Below are 19,193 nucleotides of genomic sequence, written 5' to 3'. Positions count from 1 at the left end.
TATTGTTTTGGCAAGTCGGTTAGGACATCTACTTTTTACATGACACAAGTCATTTTTACAACAATTGTTTACAGATTATTTCACTAATAATTCACTGTATCACAAATCCAGTGGGTCAGAAGTTCACATACACTAAGTTGACGGTGCCTTTAAACAGCTTGGAAAATTCCAGAAAATGATGTCATGGGTTTAGAAGCTTCTGATAGGCTAATTGACATCATTTGAGTCAATTGGAGGTGTACCTGTGGATGTAAATACACAACTTGAAACAACCACATATTTAACCATGGACCACGTTCTATTTGGCCAGTGAGGGGCCAAGCCTTGACACACCAACAACTGGTTTATTCGTCAAAACCCAACCCTTTCTCGCCACCGCCAGTGTAACAGTTTTGTAACAGTCCCACTCCTTGACCCCGCCTGGGCTCGAACCAGGGACCCTCTGCACACATCAACAACTGACACCCACGAAGCATCGTTACCCATCGCTCCACAAAAGCCGCGGCAGAGCAAGGGAAACAACTACTTCAAGGTCTCAGAGCAAGTGACGTCACAGATTAAAACGTTACTAGGGCTCACCCCGCTAACTAGCTATCCGCTTCACACTGGTTACACCAGCACTGTGCCGATAATGTTTGGTTGTGAAAATAGCAACAAAAAAATCTGACACAACCCTAAAACTATAGCACTACTGCCAGTGCTTAGATTTACCATTACATTAGGTTTGTTAATTGATTACATGACCCTACCATGGGAAATTTTTTAAATACTAAACCCTCCCCCTGACTGAAATTGAAAAATCCTGACTCTCCCCCATTTTCCTACAGGTAACAATTGTGTAAATTTCTATCACTCCCTAACAAATATCATGCATTCTACTCATTATGCCATGGGCGGAGAGAAAAATGTGTAGCTTTCCAGCAATTCTACTCATATTTCCATTGGGTGGAGAGAAATGTTTACCGTATTAAATATGATATCTGAGTGAGTGAGAGTGACTAGCAAAATCAATGGGGGCCCCACGGTCAGTAATTTGACCATGATTACTATAAGCTTAGATAGATGGCTAGACTAACTTACCAATTAAAAAAATGTTAGCTGACATGGGCTAATTGAGTGATTGTCAGTTGTGCTGATGCACAACCAAATGTATAAACTGCACCTTGTATATTCTTCCTCTCAATATGAAGTTGAGACCGACTGTTTCTGTTGTTGTTGGAAATTGATCCGCGGGCCTATTTGGTACGCATCCTATCACACAGTGGGATGCATCCTATCACACAGTGATATACAGATATATATATAGATATACAATATCTTCCTGTTTGAATGCTCTGCAATGCTCGTCATATTAGGCTCCTGCCCCACTTTCAACACGGACATGTTTATCCCAGAACCCATATCCATGGTGTCAGAACTTAATATTGAGAGTTAGAATGAGGAATGAGAGACGAGGAGGAAAGAAAGGTCTTCTGGGATAATGATTTAGCGGGACACTCGTTGCCTGGTTGATTGGGGTTGTGACAACGACTGGGCCGCAGGGCTGGCTCCGGTCGGTTCAAACAGGAAGGGCCAGACATAAACTAGGAAGTTTTCCGAGCTCTGGGGAGAACACTGAGCCATGAAGGCTGTGAAAAACAATGCCATAAAGTAGACCGCCAGCTCTCTCACTAAATGAAATAAGTTATTCACAACATTACAGCGGTGTTATGACGGTCTTACAAGCATAATCATTTGCCATAATAGACCCCTACGGAGAGGCGAGAAGTGCGGCCCTGCAACTCAGATTAGGGTGATTTCTCATAGCGTGCAATCATTCCCACTTTCTACTAAACGCTCTCACAGATAAGCATTTTATGAGATGACTTTACAATGCAATTTGCACTTGAGGCATACTTGAAATGAATTGACTTATTTGGAAGGAATTGGTTTGAGGAAAAAGGGCAAAACAGCATTTTCTTAAAACAAACGAGGAGTCCTCCCTGTAGCGTCGGGTGGGTCTGTACAGACAACCATGTTGAGCCAGACAGACATGGAAGGTTAGAGAGAACAGAGAAGAAAAGAGACCATTAGAGAAAACCATAGGAAAGGAGGAGTGCGACCAAAGGTAATAATGGGAAGGGAAAAGAGAAACTTCCTGTGCTAACGAGTGTTTGATCATATCATGAGATGATATCATCCCTCTCTCTGTGCATTCTCACTGAAACCCCTCTCCACAGCCAAAGCTATAGATCTACATTAGAGTTGGGTCAACTCATCAGATTGATTGAAATTCATTCCAAGAATTTGTCACACCCTGATCTGTTTCACCCGTCTTTGTGCTCGTCTCCACCCCCTCCAGGTGTCGCCCATTATCCCCAGTGTATTTATACCTGTGTTCTCTATTTGTCTGTTGCCAGTTTGTTTTGTTTCATCAAGCCTACCAGCATTTTCCCCCATGCTCCTGTCTTTCTAGTTTTCCCGGTGTTGACCCTTCTGCGTGCCCTGACCCTGAGCCTGCCTGCCGTTCTGTACCTTTCAGACTCTGCTCTGGACTACTGACCTCCGCCTGCCCTTGACCTGTCGTTTGCCTGCCCCCCTGTTTTTGTAATACACTTTTGTTACTTCAAAACTGTCTGCATCTGGGTTTTCTCCTGAGCCTTGACAGAATTGAAACGTTGCCTGTAATCCAGAAACCATGGATTACAGCCAACATCCGCACTGAGCTAAAGGGTAGAGCTGCCACTTTCAAGGAGCGGGACTCCGACGATCCATCAAACAGGCAAAGCATCAATACAGGACTAAGATTGAATCGTACTACACCGGCTCAGATGCTCGTATTACAGACTATAAAGGGAAGCACAGCCGTGAGCTGCCCAGTGACATGAGCCTTCCAGACAAGCTAAATTACTTCTATGCTTGCTTCAAAGCAAGTAACACTGAAGCAAGCATGAGAGCATCAGCTGTTCCAGATGACTGTGTGATCACGCTCTCCGTAGCCGATGTGAGTAAGACCTTTAAACAGGTCAACATTCACAAGGCCGAAGGGCCAGACAGATTACCAGGACGTGCACTCCGAGCGCTGACCAACTGGCAAGTGTCTTCACTGACATTTTCAACCTGTCCCTGACTGAGTCTGTAATACCAACATGTTTCAAGCAAGAACACTAAGGTGACCTGCCTAAATGACTACTGACCCATAGCACTCACATCTGTAGCCATGAAGTGCTTTGAAAGGCTGGTCATGGCTCACATCAACACCATTATCCCAGAAAACCTAAACTCACTCCAATTTGCATACCACCCCAACAGATCCACAGATGATGCAATCTCTATTGCACTCAACACTGCCCTTTCCCAACTGGACAAAAGGAACACCTACAGTGACAAGAAAAATTATGTGAACCCTTTGGAATTACCTGGATTTCTGCATAAATTGGTCATCAAATTTGATCTGATCTTCATCAAGTCACAACAATAGACAGACATAGTGTGCTTAAACTAATAACACACAAATGATTGTATTTTTATTGTCTATATTGAATAGTCTATTGAATTGTCTATATTGAAACATTGAATTGTCTATATTGAAACATTCACAGTGTAAGTTGGAAAAAGTATGTGAACCCCTAGGCTAATGACTTCTCCTAAAGCTAATTGGAGTCAGGAGTCAGCTAACCTGGAGCACAATCAATGAGACAAGATTGGAGATGTTGGTTAGAGCGGCCCTGCCCTATAAAAAACTGTTTGCTATTCACAAGAAGCATTGCCTTATGTGAACCATGCCTCGAACAAAAGAGATATCAGAAGACCTAAGACTAAGAATTGTTGACTTGCATAAAGCTGGAATAGGTTACAAAAGTATCTCTAAATGCCTTGATGTTCATCATTCCACGGTAAGACAAATTGTCTATTAACGGAGAAAGTTCAGCACTGTTGCTACTCTTCCTAGGAGTGGCCGTCCTGCAAAGATGACTGCAAGAACACAACGCAGAATGCTCAATGAGGTTAAGAAGAATCCTAAAGTGTCAGCTACAGACTTACAGAAATCTCTGGAACATGTTAACATCTCTGTTGACGAGTCTACGATACGTAAAACACCAAACAAGAATGGTGTTCATGGGAGGACACCATGTAAGAAGCAACTGCTGTCCAAAAAAATACATTGCTGCATGTCTGAAGTTTGCATAAGTGCAACTGGAGGTTCCACAGCGCTACTGGCAAAATATTCTGTGGACAGATGAAACTACAATTGAGTTGTTTGGAAGGAACACACGACACTATGTGTGGAGAAAAAAAGGCAGAGCACACCAACATCAAAACCTCAGCCCAACTGTAAAGTATCGTGGAGGGAGCATCATAGTTTGGGGCTGCTTTGTTGCCTCAGGGCCTGGACAGCTTGCTGTCATCGACAGAAAAATTTATTTACAAGAGAATGTTAGGCTATCTGTCCGCCAATTGAAGCTCAAAAGAAGTTGCGTGATGCAACAGGACAACGACCCAAAACACAGAAGTAAATAAACAGAATGGCTTCAACAGAAGAAAATACGCCTTCTGGAGTGGCCCAGTCAGAGTCCTGACCTCAACCTGATTGAGATACTGTGGCATGACCTCGAGAGCAGTTCACACCAGACATCCCAAGAATATTGCTGAACTGAAACAGTTTTGTAAAGAGGAATGGTCCAAAATTCCTCCTGACCGTTGTACAGGTCTGATCCACAACTACAGAAAATGTTTGGTTGAAGTTATTGCTGCCAAAGTAAGGTCAACCAGTTATTAAATCCAAGGGTTCACATACTTTTCCCACCCTGCACTGTGAATGTTTACACGGTGTGTTCAATAAAGACATGAAAACTTATAATTGTTTGTGTGTTATTAGTTTAAGCAGACTGTGTTTGCCTTTTGTTATAACCAATTTATGCAGAAATCCAGGTATTTCCAAAGGGTTCACATACTTATTCTTGCCACTGTATGTGAGAATGCCATTCATTGACTACAGCTCAGCGTTCAACACCATAGTGCCCTCAATGCTCATCACTAAGCTAAGGACCCTGGGACTGAACACCTCCCTCTGCAACTGGATCCTGGACTTCCTGACGGACCGCCCCCAGGTGGTAAGGATAAGTACAGTGCCTTGCAAAAGTATTCACCCCCTTGGCGTTTTTCCTATTTTGTTAAATTACAACCTATAATTTAAATAGATTTTTATTTTGATGTAATGGAAATACACAAAATGGTCCAAATTCATCTAGTGAAATGTAAAAAAAATAGCTTGTTTCAAAAAATAAAATAAAAACGGAAATGTGGTGCGTGCATATGCATTCATAAGATCTGGTGCAACCAATTACCTTCAGAAGTCACATAATTTGTTAAATAAAGTCCACCTGTGTGCAAACTAAGTGTCACATGATCTAACCACTAGGCTACCTGGGGCGGCAGGTACCTTGGGCGGCAGGTAGCCTAGTGGTTAGAGTGTTGGACTAGTAACTGAAAGGTTGCAAGACCGAATCCCCGAGCTGACAAGGTAAAAATATGTTGTTCTGCCCCTGAACAAGGCAGTTAACCCAATGTTCCTAGGCCGTCATTGAAAATAAGAACTTGTTCTTAACTGACTTGTCAAGTTAAATAAAAGTATATATACACACATAGACCTGTTCTGAAAGGCCCCAGAGTCTGCAACACCACTAAGCAAGGGGCACCACCAAGTAAGCGGCACCGTGAAGACCAAGGAGCTCTCAAAAACAGGTCATGGACAAAGTTGTGGAGAAGGACAGATCAGGTTTGGGTTATAAAAAATTATCAGAAACTTTGAACATCCCAGGGAGCACCACTAAATCCATTATTAAAAAAATTGATAGAATATGGCACCACAACAAACCTGCCAAGAGAGGGCCGCCCACCAAAACTCACGGACCAGGCAAGGAGGGCATTAATCAGAGGCAACAAAGAGACCAAAGATAACCCTGCAAAGCTCCACAGCGGAGAGTGGAGTATCTGTCCATAGGACCACTTTAAGCCATTCAAACCACAGAGCTGGGCTTTATAGAAGTGGCCAGAAAAAAGGCATTACTTAAAGAAAAAAATAAGACATGTGGGAGACACCCCAAACATATGGAAGAAGGTACTCTGGACAGATGAGACTAAAATTGAGCTATTTGGCCATCAAGGAAAATGCTATGTCTACCGCAAACCCAACACCTCTCATCACCCCTCGAACACCAATGAAAAACATTGGCAGTGACTGGGAAACTGGTTAGAATTGAAGGAATGATGGATGGCGCTAAATACAGGGAAATTATTGTTTCAGTCTTCTAGAGATTTGAGACTGGGACGGAGGTTCACCTTCCAGCAAGACAATGACCCTAAGCATACTGCTAAAGCAACACTTGAGTGGTTTAAGAGGAACCATTTAAATGTCTTGGAATGGCCTAATCAAGGCACAGACCTCAATCCAATTGAGAATCTGTGGTATGACTTAAAATTGCTGTACACCAACGGAACCCATCCAAATTGAAGGAGCTGGAGCAGTTTGCATTAAAGAATGGGCAAAAATCCCAGTGGCTAGATGTGCCAAACTTAAAGAGACATACCCCAAGAGACCGGCAGCTGTAATTGCTGCAAAAGGTTGTAATTGCTACAAAGTATTGACTTTCCTTTTTTGGGGGGGGCACTGTGAATAGTTATGCATGCTCAAGTTTTCTTGTCTTAATTCTTGTTTGTTTCACAAAAAAAAATATGTTGCATCTTCAAAGTGGTAGGCATGTTGTGTAAATCAAATTATACAAACCCCCTCAAAAAGCTATTTTAATTCGAGGTTGTAAGGCAACAAAATAGGAAAAATACCAAGGGGATGAATACTTTCGCAAGCCACTGTAACAACACAGCTGATCTTCAACACGGTGGCCCCTCAGGGGTGTGTGCTAAGTCCCCTCCTGTACTCCCTGTTCACTCATGACTGCATGGCCAAGCACGACTCCAACACCGTCAAGTTTTCCGATGACACAACAGTGGTAGGCCTGATCACCAACAACGACGAGACAGCCTATAGGGAGGAGGTCAGAGACCTGGCCGTGTGGTGCCAGGACAACAACCTGTCGCTCAACATGATTAAGACTAAGGAGATGATTGTGGACTACAGGAAAAGGAGTACCGAGCACGCCCCCATTCTCATCGACAGGGCCGCAGTGGAGCAGGTTGAGAGCTTCAAGTTCCTTGGCATCCACATCAACATCAAACTATCATTTAAAAAAAATGTGTTTCACCTTTATTTAACCAGGTAGGCCAGATGAGGACACTGCAACCTGGCCAATATAAAGCAAAGCATTTCGACAAAAACAACAGAGTTACACATGGTCCAAACACACTAAGACAGTCATGAAGAGGGCACGACAAAGCCTATTTCCCCTCAGGAGACCGAAAAGATTTGGCATGCGTTCAGATCCTCAAAAGGTTCTACAGCTGCACCATCGAGAGCATCCTGACTGGTTGCATCACTGCTTGGTATGGCAACTGCTCGGCCTCCAACCGCAAGGCACTACAGAGTGTAGTGCATCCGGCCCAGTATATCACTGGGGCCAAGCTTCCTGCCATCCAAGACCTCTATACCAGGCGGTGTCAGAGGAAGGCCCATGGACTGTTCTCTCTGCTACCGCACAGCAAGTGGCTCCGGAGCGCCAAGTCTAGATCCAAAAGGCTTCTTAACAGCTTCTACCCCAAGCCATAAGACTCCTGAACAGGTAATGAAAGGGCTACCCAGACCCCTCTTTTACGCTGCTGCTACTCTGTTTATTATCTATGCATAGTCACTTTAACTCTACCTACATGTACATATTACCTCGACTAACCGGTGTTCCCCCACACATTGACTTTGTACCGGTACCCCCTGTATGTAGCCTCGCTATTGTTATTTTGCTGCTGCTGTTTAATTATTTGTTACTTTTATTTTCTATTTTTTACTTAACACTTTTCTTTCTTAAAACTTCTTAAAGCATTTTTGGTTTAGGGCTTGTAAGCATTTCACTGTCTACACCTGTTGTATTCGGCGCATGTGACAAATACAATTTGATTTGATTTTGTAAGTGTAATGTATTTTTTATGAGGATTGTTCAATTAACTAAATGAATTTCCATCCAGTAAAATTTTTATTGGGGATACGATGTCACATATCAAACATTTCTGAGCCACAGAATGATAAGAATTTCCTTTCTAAAGGTTCCATTATTTCAGTGGCTGTACCCTCTTCTCAGCTGTATTACAGTCAGTGGTTCAGCCTGACCCCATGTTCCACATTCTGTTCTGGACACCTGCCAGACACTCACACCAGCTCCCCCCTGGCCCCACTAATATGCTGAGAATGTTAAACACGCTAACAGCATACTGTATGATATGATTAAGGAACACAGAGGTAGATATGGACGAGTAACACACTGCAAATACAAAACTGTTCTCGCTCTACCTGGAATCGTCCGAGACTGTGCTTTGTAGCTGTTATCGTCACTGTTATGGTGCTCTCACTTTAGCTGTGTACTCTGTCTTACTGGACTGCGGAGCCCCACCTGTTTTGAGCCCCACCCTTTAAATCAAAACATTTTTATAAAATAAGAAAATTAAAATAAAATTGGGGGTTGCCTGTTTTTTATGTTATTTGGGCATTAATACGTCACACATATCAGTTTGCAAACAATGTAATTTAAAAATATATATTTTTGAATTTATAAAGCTGCATATACATTTGGTCACTTTTTTGCTTTCTTGAGTAAGGCAGTTCCAAAATGCAGGTGTTTCAGCCTAGCTCAGTGCATTCTGTGGTGGTGGGGCAGCCAGTGGAAATACAGAGCGTAGGGCTTGGTAATGTTCTCTAGTTGCGCTGTGATTGGCTCAGTGTTCTGTCACTCATGGGGACACTACGTCACTGCCAAATCTAAGGGTAGAGAGTCAAAGCCAGTTATATCTACAGTAGCTTTGATTGGACTGCTACTTTCAAAATCTTAGCTAGCAGTCATCATCATGAATCAACTCGACAATCTACTGGCAAATCCTTTTTAATACTTGTCATATGAAGAGAAATAATGAAGAGAAATTATAGATAAAACGTATGTGTTCATCGGCCATAAACATTACACAACAAGTTGGAAATCGCAAATTCAACAATGAGTGGTTTGGAAGGAATCAGTGGCTAACTGCAAGCATTGCAAAGCAATCACTAGCCTGCTATTCAGTGGAGTGGGTGTGTGATCCCAAGTCTGGGTTTAAGGGTCTCTTTTCCAAGCTTAAAAGGATACATATTTAACATTGGCCATGCTGTCAATCCAGCATGACTATTGCCATGCTCAAAACAACTGGATACTCGGAACTGGGAAATCGGACTTCAGTGAGTTCAAGACAACTGGAAACTTGGGGAAAAAACGAGCTCCGACTGGGAAAATATGTTTTGAACAGTCATCCAACTTGGAATTGTAAGTCGGGAACTCGGGCCTCTTTCTAGAGCTCCGACCTGAAGATCACTGACGTCATGATTCAACCTTGTTTTTTCCCCCAGAGTTCCCAGTCATGAAAGCACCATAAATCCAGAGAATGCCAGACTTTGATGACAAAATTTGCCCACGAAGGCACCTTCCTGTGGTGAGTCCAAACATGTCTTGTATGCTGCTGCATAAATTATGTAATATGCCAGGGAGATATGTATACTGTAGCTAAGAAAGTAATACTAAGTGTATGTAGTGTAGTAAGTTGTTAGTAGCCCATGTGCCTCACCCTAATAATTTGGTTCCTTTTCCCCTTTTAATTTCCCCTACTGTTTTGACTTGGTGGTGCACATGTAGCCTATAACCTGTTTAGAGAAATGTAATCATCAAATATTGTAAGAGCTTTCATTGTCTGCTTATATGCCCCCTTCACTTATCCTATGGTTCTGACTTGGTGTACAGGGAGAATACTGTAAGAACGGCCGATGTTCTGAATTCTGTCGCTGTACATTTAAAAAGTGCTGAACAAATAGTTATATTGACTACATCCGTCCTAGCTTGCTCATTAATGTCTTAATCAAAATTATGGATTGCTTCTTATCCACTTGTTGTCCCCTTATGCCACAGTTTGTACATCTCAATTGTCAGTAGAAACCACATTTGTTTAAGCAAGTCAGCCATATCAGCTATGTTTTTTTAAAAGGCAGTAAATGAGGCTGAATGTACTGTTTCGCTGCCAGACAAGGCTCCGCTGATAGACAGGTGTAGCAGTGGTACGTTGACTGTGCCTTTAAACAGCTTGGAAAATTCCAGAAAATTATGTCATGGCTTTAGAAGCTTCTGATAGCTAATTGACATCATTTGAGTCAATTGGAGGTGTACCTGTGGATCTAATTCAAGGGCTACCTTCAAACGCAGTGCCTCTTTGCATGACATCATGGGAAAATCAAAAGAAATCAGCCAAGACCTCAGAAAAAAAAAATTGTAGACCTCCACAAGTCTGGTTCATCCTTGGGAGCAATTTCTAAATGCCTGAAGGTACCACGTTCATCTGTACAAACAATATTACACAAGTATAAACCCCATCGGACCATACAGCTGTCATACCACTCAGGAAAGAGACGCGTTCTTTCTCCTAGAGATAAACGTACTTTGGTGCGAAAAGTGCAAATCAATCCCAGAACAACAGCAAATTACCTTGTGAAGATGCTGGAGGAAACAGATACAAAAGTATCTATATCCACAGTAAAACGAGTCCTATATCGACATAACCTGAAAGGCCGCTCAGCAAGGAAGAAGTCACTGCTCCAAAACCTCCATAAAAAAGCGAGACTACGGTTTGCAACTGCACATGGGGACAAAGATCGTACTTTTTGGAGAAATGTTTGGTCTGATGAAACAAAAATAGAACCGTTTGGCCGTAATGACCATCGTTGTGTTTGGAGGAAAAAGGGGGATGCTTGCAAGCCGAAGAACACCATCCCAACCGTGAAGCACGGGGGTGGCAGCATCATGTTGTGTAGGTTCTTTGCTGCAGGAGGGACTGGTGCACTTCACAAAATAGATGACATCATTAGGTAGGAAAATTATGTGGATATATTGAAGCAACATCTCAAGACATCAGTCAGGAAGTTAAAGCTTGGTCCCAAATGGGTCTTCAAAATGGACGACCTCAAGCATACTTCCAAAGTTGTGGCAAAATGGCTTAAGGACAACAAAGTCAAGGTATTGGAGTGGCCATCCCAAAGCCCTGACCTCAATCCTATAGAAAATTTGTGGGCAGAACTGAAAAAGCGTGTGCGAGCAAGGAGGCCTACAAACACTGACTCAGTTACACCAGCTCTGTCAGGAGAAATGGACCAAAATTCACCCAACATATTGTGGGAAGCTTGTGGAAGGCTACCCAAAATGCTTGACCCAAGGTAAACAATTTAAAGGCAATGCTACCAAATACTAGTTGAGTGTATGTAAACTTCTGACCCACTGGGAATGTGATGAAAGTAATAAAAGCTGAAATAAATAATTCTCTCTACTATTATTCTGACATTTCACATTCTTAAAATAAATTGGTGATCCTAACTGACCTAAGACAGGAAATTTGTACTAGGATTAAATGTCAGGAATTGTGAAAAACTGAGTTTAAATGTATTTGGCTAAGGTGTATGTAAACTTCCGACTTCAAATGTACATGCTAAAATTGCCACTGAACATATGGAATTGTTCTAAGATGGTCATACCATGGACCATTTAGCTATTTAATTTTGAATTTTAGGACCCTTTCAGCTATCAAATTATTATTATTTTTAAATTATTTGATAAAATATTGAATTTGGCCTTTACTACTATAGCCCATAGAAAAGCATTGAATAAAATATTCATAAATGGAAAAAAAGTTATCATAAGGAATAAGGTTTTGAAATGTCTGTCCTAGAACTAGGAGGTATAAGAAACCTCAGTGAATTTTTTAGTTTTTTTGGACACATTATCTTTGTTGGCACAAAACTACCTCCATACTTCCATTTGTTTGTATGGGTTACCTTCAGACGAGTCCTTTGACACTTCGTAGAGCAAAAATGCAGTCTCCCCTTTCCATAGTGGGGACATATTAGTTTGTAGCTCAAACGGTTCGGACACTACAGACAGAATATGGCACATCAGCGTTACCAACTTCAGACGAGTCCTGTGACACTTGTGGGGGTCGTAGAGCAAAACGGAGAACACCATCATGTTGATTTTTGGGATGTCCCATGGTCTGTCAAACACTGCTATAGTTCTGTCACCTTTCACCGCAGATGCGGAAGTGTTACATAGGCGGATGCGGTGGATTGAGACACTCGTATTGATCTGTATTTATCTCACTGTGCTATGAGTCTCACTAATGTACAGTATATTATTTGACTGTATTCTATCTCAGTTAGTATGAGGACCCAGTCTTGTCTACTCACTCAGCAGCTGGCGGCGCAGGACCTGCAGGCTTCTCTTCATGGTATCATGTGGTCCGAGTCCACTACCACAGTGCTCATGGTTCTCTGTGGAACACAACCACACCAGAGAGAGAGAGATTAAGATACTGCACTGTCAGGTAGCACGGTTAGCTCAGGTAACTCAGTCAGATACTGGTGTGATTAAGTGAGGACATAGCGGAAAAAGAGAGTGAGAGAGCGAGAGATTGAGATGGGAGATAGAGAGGATGGACAGAGAGACAGACAGAAAGAGACAGACAGATAGGAATAAAGATTAAAAAAAACTGTCAGATAAAGACCAGGGCAGACTAGTCTGTGTTTACAATTGCTAATCAGTTCAGCCAAAAACAGAAAGAACTCAAAATGTATTTAAAAATAAACGCCCTCTAACAATAAAGAAATATTCACTGCGACAGGCATTAATACTTATCCATGGAAAAGCAACTTAAATCAGGGTTGGGTTAGACCTTAAATGTAAAGACTTGGCTCCTTAACACTGGCTAGGCATTATTTTATATACAGTACCAGTCAAAAGTTTGGACACACAAACTCAAAGGTTTTTCTTTATTTTTACTATTTTCTACATTGTAGAATAATAGTGAAGACATCAAAACTATGAAATAACACATATGGAATTATGTAGTAACCAAAAAAGTGTTAAACAAATCAAAATATATTTTATATTTGAGATTCTTCAAAGTAGCCACCCTTTGCCTTGATGACAGCTTTGCACACTCTTGGCATTATCTCAACCAGCTTCACCTGGAATGCTTTTCCAACAGTCTTGAAGGAGTTCCCATATATCCTGAGCACTTGTTAGCTCTTTTCCTTTACTCTGCGATCCAACTCATCCCAAACCATCTCAATTGGGTTGAGGTTGGGAGAAAAACCCTTGAATGAGTAGGTGTGTCCAAACTTTTGACTGGTACTGTACATAGACTTGGAATCACTGGCCACTTTAATAAATGTTTAACTAATGTTTACATACTGCTTTACTAATCTCATATGTATATACTGTATTCTATTCTACTGTATTTTTGTCAATGCCACTACATTGCTCAATCTAATATTTATATATTTCTTAATTCCCTTCTTTTACTTTTAGATGTGTGTGTATTGTTGTTAATCGTTTTTAGACACTACTGCACTGTTAGATACTACTGCACTGTTGGAGCTAGGAACACAAGCATTTCGCTACACCCACAATAACATCTGCTAAATATGTGTATGTGACCATTACAATTTGATTTGAGCTTGGTGTGATGTCATGGTTGTACTTTGATTGCATTATAAGAGTTATGATTTTCTAAGAGTATTCCCTTCAGAGTAGAGAGTTGGTCATCTTGAACCTGCTTCTAGATATATCCTCCCACCACTTGGAATATTACTATTTGCAGCTCGTCTTCCCAATTGGTTACCGCTTTAAAATTCTCATCTTTTAATTCTTCGATAATTCTGTATAGGTACCCTATTACATTCTTGGCATACTTTGTTATATTTCTGAAGCTATACTGTATATCTAATGTACGTTGTTGAGAGTTTTATACGGTCCCACTGCTTCAGTAAGATAGCTTCTTTCTTGGGAATGCAGTACTTTGGGGCCAGCCTCCAAGTTCAATTAATAAACTACAGCTCATCCAAAACAGTGCTGACAAAAAGGTCTGCCACACATCACCCCCATCCTTGCTGATCTCCATTGGCTACTTGTTCCTCAAAGAATTGACTATACAATTCTCATCCTTGTCTACAAAGCCCTATATGGCATCGGACCCACCTACACTCCCCCTATGAACTTCCACGTACCCTATGTTCAAGCCACGCCAAACTCCTACATGCCCCCAGGACAAGGCTCCGCCCAATTGGGGGCCGTGCCTTTTCCTCCCACACACCACACCTATGGAACTCCCTTCCTGATAATCTCTGTGCTGTTCAGACTGTTGTGGTTTTTAAAGCAGGCCTGAAGACTCATCTCTCAGGTGACCTACCATTACGTCCCCCTTCCTAGACTTTGATTGTTGCTTTCATGATATGGTTAGATATTGTCTTGCCCTCTCCGTTGTGATTAATGAGCTAGCCTAGATTACCCCCACTTTAGGCCTATTACCTACGTGTGTTGCACGTCCAGCCCAGTCCCGATCCCAGCGACCCACTGATACCAACTGCGGTACTGGATTAGCAGTTGGCGGCCGACAGCTGAGGTGGGAGAAACCTTTTCCAAAAACCACCCATCGGGACATCCAGCTCAGGGGTAGGGCAACCCGTAGTTCATCAGGCTCTCTTAGTGCTATAATACCAGGGGAACTTGAGTGGTGAATACACTTCCTCCGCTTGGCAACTTGTTATTATTAAATAAATATTCGTTTTACACCCACAAGGGCCCGCCACAAACCCTTCACCTCAACCATAGACAATGGCATTCCACAGCAGGCCTATAGGGACAAATGACCATTGTTAGCACATCGACACACTTTCCCTGTTTGTGTATCCACTCAGTTGCTTTAAATACATTTAACCTCTCCCAAGGTCCAGAGCCTGAATGGATCCCAAGGGGTGTGGGTGGCTTCCACTTCTCTATCCCAGCCGGGTAGGTGGGTTAGGCCTAAATTCCCTTATTTTCCTACGGTAAACTATTTCCACCTCAAGGACCCATTGTGCCAGGTTCCTGACCAATAGCTTGTTCCCTTCCCTAATCACAGTTAAATAGATATACCCGCGTGTTTAAAAACACCTTACACAGACCCTGGCCACTTAATATCGGCCACTTTCCTGGCCGAAAACAGCATATACAACTGTTCCTAACGTCCCTGGGAGGGAAACCAGCGGAGATCTTCACCACACCTCCACGTTTCGTCCACATTACCTGTAATTTAAAAACGGCTAAATCCTCTCACTTTCTCCGGTTAGTTAGAATCACAGGAACCTATCCACATTCCTGCCCCCCAAGTACACATTAGCTAACAAAAACCTACTCAGACTTATGGCGCCCTCTCACACCCCTTGTCTTGTTCCCGGGGTCCTCTCTAAGGGACCAGCTCAGGTCCCATAATACAGTGCTCATCCTGTCTTTCCACCAGGCAACCTCCCTAGAAAGAGACCAAGAGGCCAGAGCCAATCCAGTGCCACTCCATTGGTATTCCATTGCCTGGTTCCCCCACTGGTCCCAATTGGGCGCCCTGCCTCATCAAGACCCGTACAACCTTCTTCCTGACAGGACCTCTAGATCAACCTTAGCAGTGCCCAATTTGCTCGATCGAGGGTGCTTTCAGAGAGGCCACGGACCTCTCCTTGAACCGCTCATCCAGACGGTCCTCTATATTGCCCCTGATCATACCTGTCATACCTCGTCGAGTTTCGGCAGACCAGACAACTATACCTGGTGTGCAGCCACTCTCGAAAGCATCCAATTTGGAACTCATGGTTACACCTCAACCTGGTAGCCATTACCCTGCCTCATGTCTCTCTAAACAGATAGCACATAATACATATGCATCTCCATGTTTCTGGTATCTGATACTCTCCATACCTTACCCCTGGAGAGGGGTTGACCTCCGGAGCGGTAGCTCGGGCTTCACACGGCTCCGGTATCTCTTGGTCATCACTATGACCCACTAGGTCTACCGGTTCCATTAGGCTCACCACCACTACTTCCACCATTTCACCCTCACTCGAACTACCAAATGATTACCCCTGAGGACGACCCTGAACGTCTGAGGAGCCTGGATCCCTTATCCATTCCGTAGGTTCTCCTTGTAGCACAACGGGCACCCTGTGACCCCTCACTAGCCATGGAGCCTGTATTATATCCTTATACCCCCCCACCAGGACCTCCACTCATTCTTTCGCTGGCTGACACATGCACCAGGTTCCACCCTTCTGGCCCCTAACGGGTGTTCAGGGTGGGATTAGGCGTATCGGACCCTGACCATACACGATATCCTTCCACCCATCAGCATATAACACCTTGCTCATCCTCCCTATCCTCAGGTCGTCCAAAGGCCCCTGTTACCCTCAACGGTAACACATTCCATGGCCCTAAGTGTCCCAAGTTCCACCCCTGCAGGTCCTCTACCCACCTAGTGGCATGTGCTGCAGATTGCTATTATGGCCCCTCTAATCACCCCTCCCTGTTCCTCATTCGTCACTCGTTTACACTTGTGACATGGCAAGGGCATCGAGGGACCCCAATTGGGGTACCCGAGGACCCATGGAACGCTGACTCGCTTGTTGTGTAAAGAGGATACCGTACATTATGAACCATCGGACAGCCAGGCCATTCTTTTAAACTATAATCTAGTCTAATGTGGTTGTAATGGGAATTTTAATGTTTGTGCTTAGAACTAATTCATGTGTTCTATTTATGCACTGTTCTATAAACCAATTTCTGTGTTCATGCAAGTGGCTGACTGTACAAATCACACCTATCAGTAGCTGCAATTTGGCAGTACGCCCAGACGTTGTTTTGAGAACAAACAAAAGATATCTCAGTTTCAAGGTCTGAGCTTAGAGAGGAGAAGCCTCGTGAGGTGTTGGTCTGTCACATGTTATGAAACAGTATTGGTCGTCACATGAATGAAACAAAATGGTAATGATGAATGAATTATGCTAAATCATGCAAATATAACTTGTCTGTGTATAGCCGTATATAAGACAATTGTTGGGACTGCCCCAGCAGAGCTCCTGATTGACATGTGTACTATGGTGCATTGAGTTGGTTGGAACCTCTCCAGCAGTGTCAATAAACAATGATTAATTTAAGATTGACTTTGAGTGTCCCTGTGTAAGAATCTTTCCACAACACGGTGAATACTCCCAAACAGCAGCAGCCACCCTGACATCTTACACGCGACACAGTAGTATCAGTCATCACAGATACACTCCACTCTGCAGCACTTCCCATCCTTGCGTGCTGCTCCCATGTTCATACACATCCCCAGATATAGTTCTAAGTATACTCCTATCAGTGCTTACCCATAACAGAGGCCTCTGGGTATCACACCATTCTACACATACATCCACTGCTTGCCACACCAAGACTCCCCATTTGCAGTACTTGGCCTTTCCTGGTTCTATTGGGCTTCTCCCCAATAGGTAGGCCACAAACCAACTACATGGGTACCTCCAGGATGCTCCCAACCAGATCTGCCATGCCAGCTTGATGGTTCCTCCTAGAAAAATAATTGCCCTAATCACCCAACCTTCCTTCCATGAGCCCTGTACACTGTATTCCAACCATACTAGTGTATGTAACGGTGTAATCTATTCCATTCACCCAGGACCCATTCAGGTGTGCTTCATTTTTGGTGAAATTGCCTGCAGTGTAGTTGGGGAGGTGGCTCGCCATCTTGTTCCTTGGTTCCTGTCCTCTCAAGTGGAGCCCCCACCCTCAAGACTTGGCTTATATCCCATCTTTAGCCTTCAACCGGAAGTGAAACTGCTCTGCCTCTACTTCCCCTTTTTGTTTGCACCTCTTAATGCTGACTTGGAGGGCTTCCCATCCTGCTGACACAGCGTCGGGCCAGTAACCGAAAGGTTTCTGGTTCGAATACCGGAGCCGGCAAGGTGCAGGAAAACATTTCTGTAGCTGTGCCCTTGAGTAGGGCACTTAACCTTAATTGATCCAGGGCACTGTACAATGGTGACCCTGGTCGTGACCCCACTCCCTGCAGGTGTCTCAGGTGGAGTTGGGATTTGCAAAAAAAAACACATTTCCATTACACACCTGTGTGCAACAGGACAAATATAAGCACCCCCTAAATTATAAACCCGCTGCGGCCCCTCCCAAGGCTATTAAAGGAAAAGTTAACCTATTTTAAATGTTATATTGAGCGGGCCGGTCCTGAGCACAAGCCAGGGGCGAGCTGAATTGCTTCGAACTAAAGAACGCTAGAGGGAAGCTTATAAAGGAATGGGCACCTGAAGAAACCGGGTGGAAGAAGTTACCAGGTGGAAGCTATCATGTCGAGGCTACGTGAGTGGCAGACTGATGGGTGAAAGGTTCACACAAGAATGGGTGAACGAGTGGTTAAATAGCTGGAGTTAAGCGTTGAGGCGGAAATGGAGATACCAACCCCCAGCTCTACACGTTGCAACCCCCCTGCTCTATGGCAACAGAGTCCAACAGTGGAAACAGGATGTGACCGTTACATCACGAGCAGGGCTGGTCTGGGCCATTCTGATGCCCTAGACGAGACAAAAAAAATTGCCGCCAGGGCCTCCTGAGTGGCACAGTGGTCTAAGGAACTGCATCGCAGTGCTTGATGCGTCACTACAGACCCGGGTTCAATCCCAGGCTGTGTCACTCAAGAGGCCCTGGCGGCAATTGTCTTGTCTCACCTAGGGCATCAGAATGGCACGGACCGGCCCTGCTCGTGATGTAACCGTAACGTCCTTCTCCTGGTTCATCACCCAGGGAGATGGTCCTACGATAGGAACATAGGTTGTCTTAATCACCTGGGTGTCCCATGTGTCATCTGTCAAATAAACTGTGGCCAGATACTGGTAACTTGTCCAGTTATTGTTGCTCCAGTCCAGTTTATTCAAGCAAGGTTTCACACAGTTCAACACCTCCCTAGTTTGCAGACCCCACCATACCCGGGCCTTAACAATGGTAAAAACCTTTGTATAGGATTTCAATGTACTTTTCACCGTGTCTGATCTCCGGAGTCCCATACAGTTGTACCACCAGTAGCCCTTCTCACTAACTCCCACCTGACGTATAGGGGGCATAGGGGTTCCCCAGGGATTCCTATCCTCATCCATGATGAAGTCCTGCTCGTCTAGGGCCTCC

The 19,193-nt window shown here is 43.6% G+C and overlaps 1 protein-coding gene across 5 annotated transcripts in view; it reads right to left on the bottom strand.

Annotated features, from left to right (window-relative positions):
• LOC129822726 (transmembrane protein 108-like) overlaps positions 1-19,193 on the bottom strand; it is a 90,421-nt gene that overhangs the window by 26,734 nt on the left and 44,494 nt on the right. For all 5 annotated transcript variants that reach the window (XM_055881066.1, XM_055881064.1, XM_055881065.1 and 2 more), the window contains one exon: positions 12,389-12,472. In XM_055881066.1, the coding sequence (XP_055737041.1) occupies positions 12,389-12,428 (40 nt within the window). In that variant the 5' untranslated portion in view covers positions 12,429-12,472. The remainder of the gene's footprint in view (positions 1-12,388; positions 12,473-19,193) is intronic.

The sequence above is a fragment of the Salvelinus fontinalis genome, chromosome 25 (assembly GCF_029448725.1).
Source record: "Salvelinus fontinalis isolate EN_2023a chromosome 25, ASM2944872v1, whole genome shotgun sequence".
Lineage (NCBI taxonomy): Eukaryota > Metazoa > Chordata > Actinopteri > Salmoniformes > Salmonidae > Salvelinus > Salvelinus fontinalis.
Note: the sequence above shows the minus strand (reverse complement) of the source record. Positions and strands in the feature narration are given on the sequence as shown.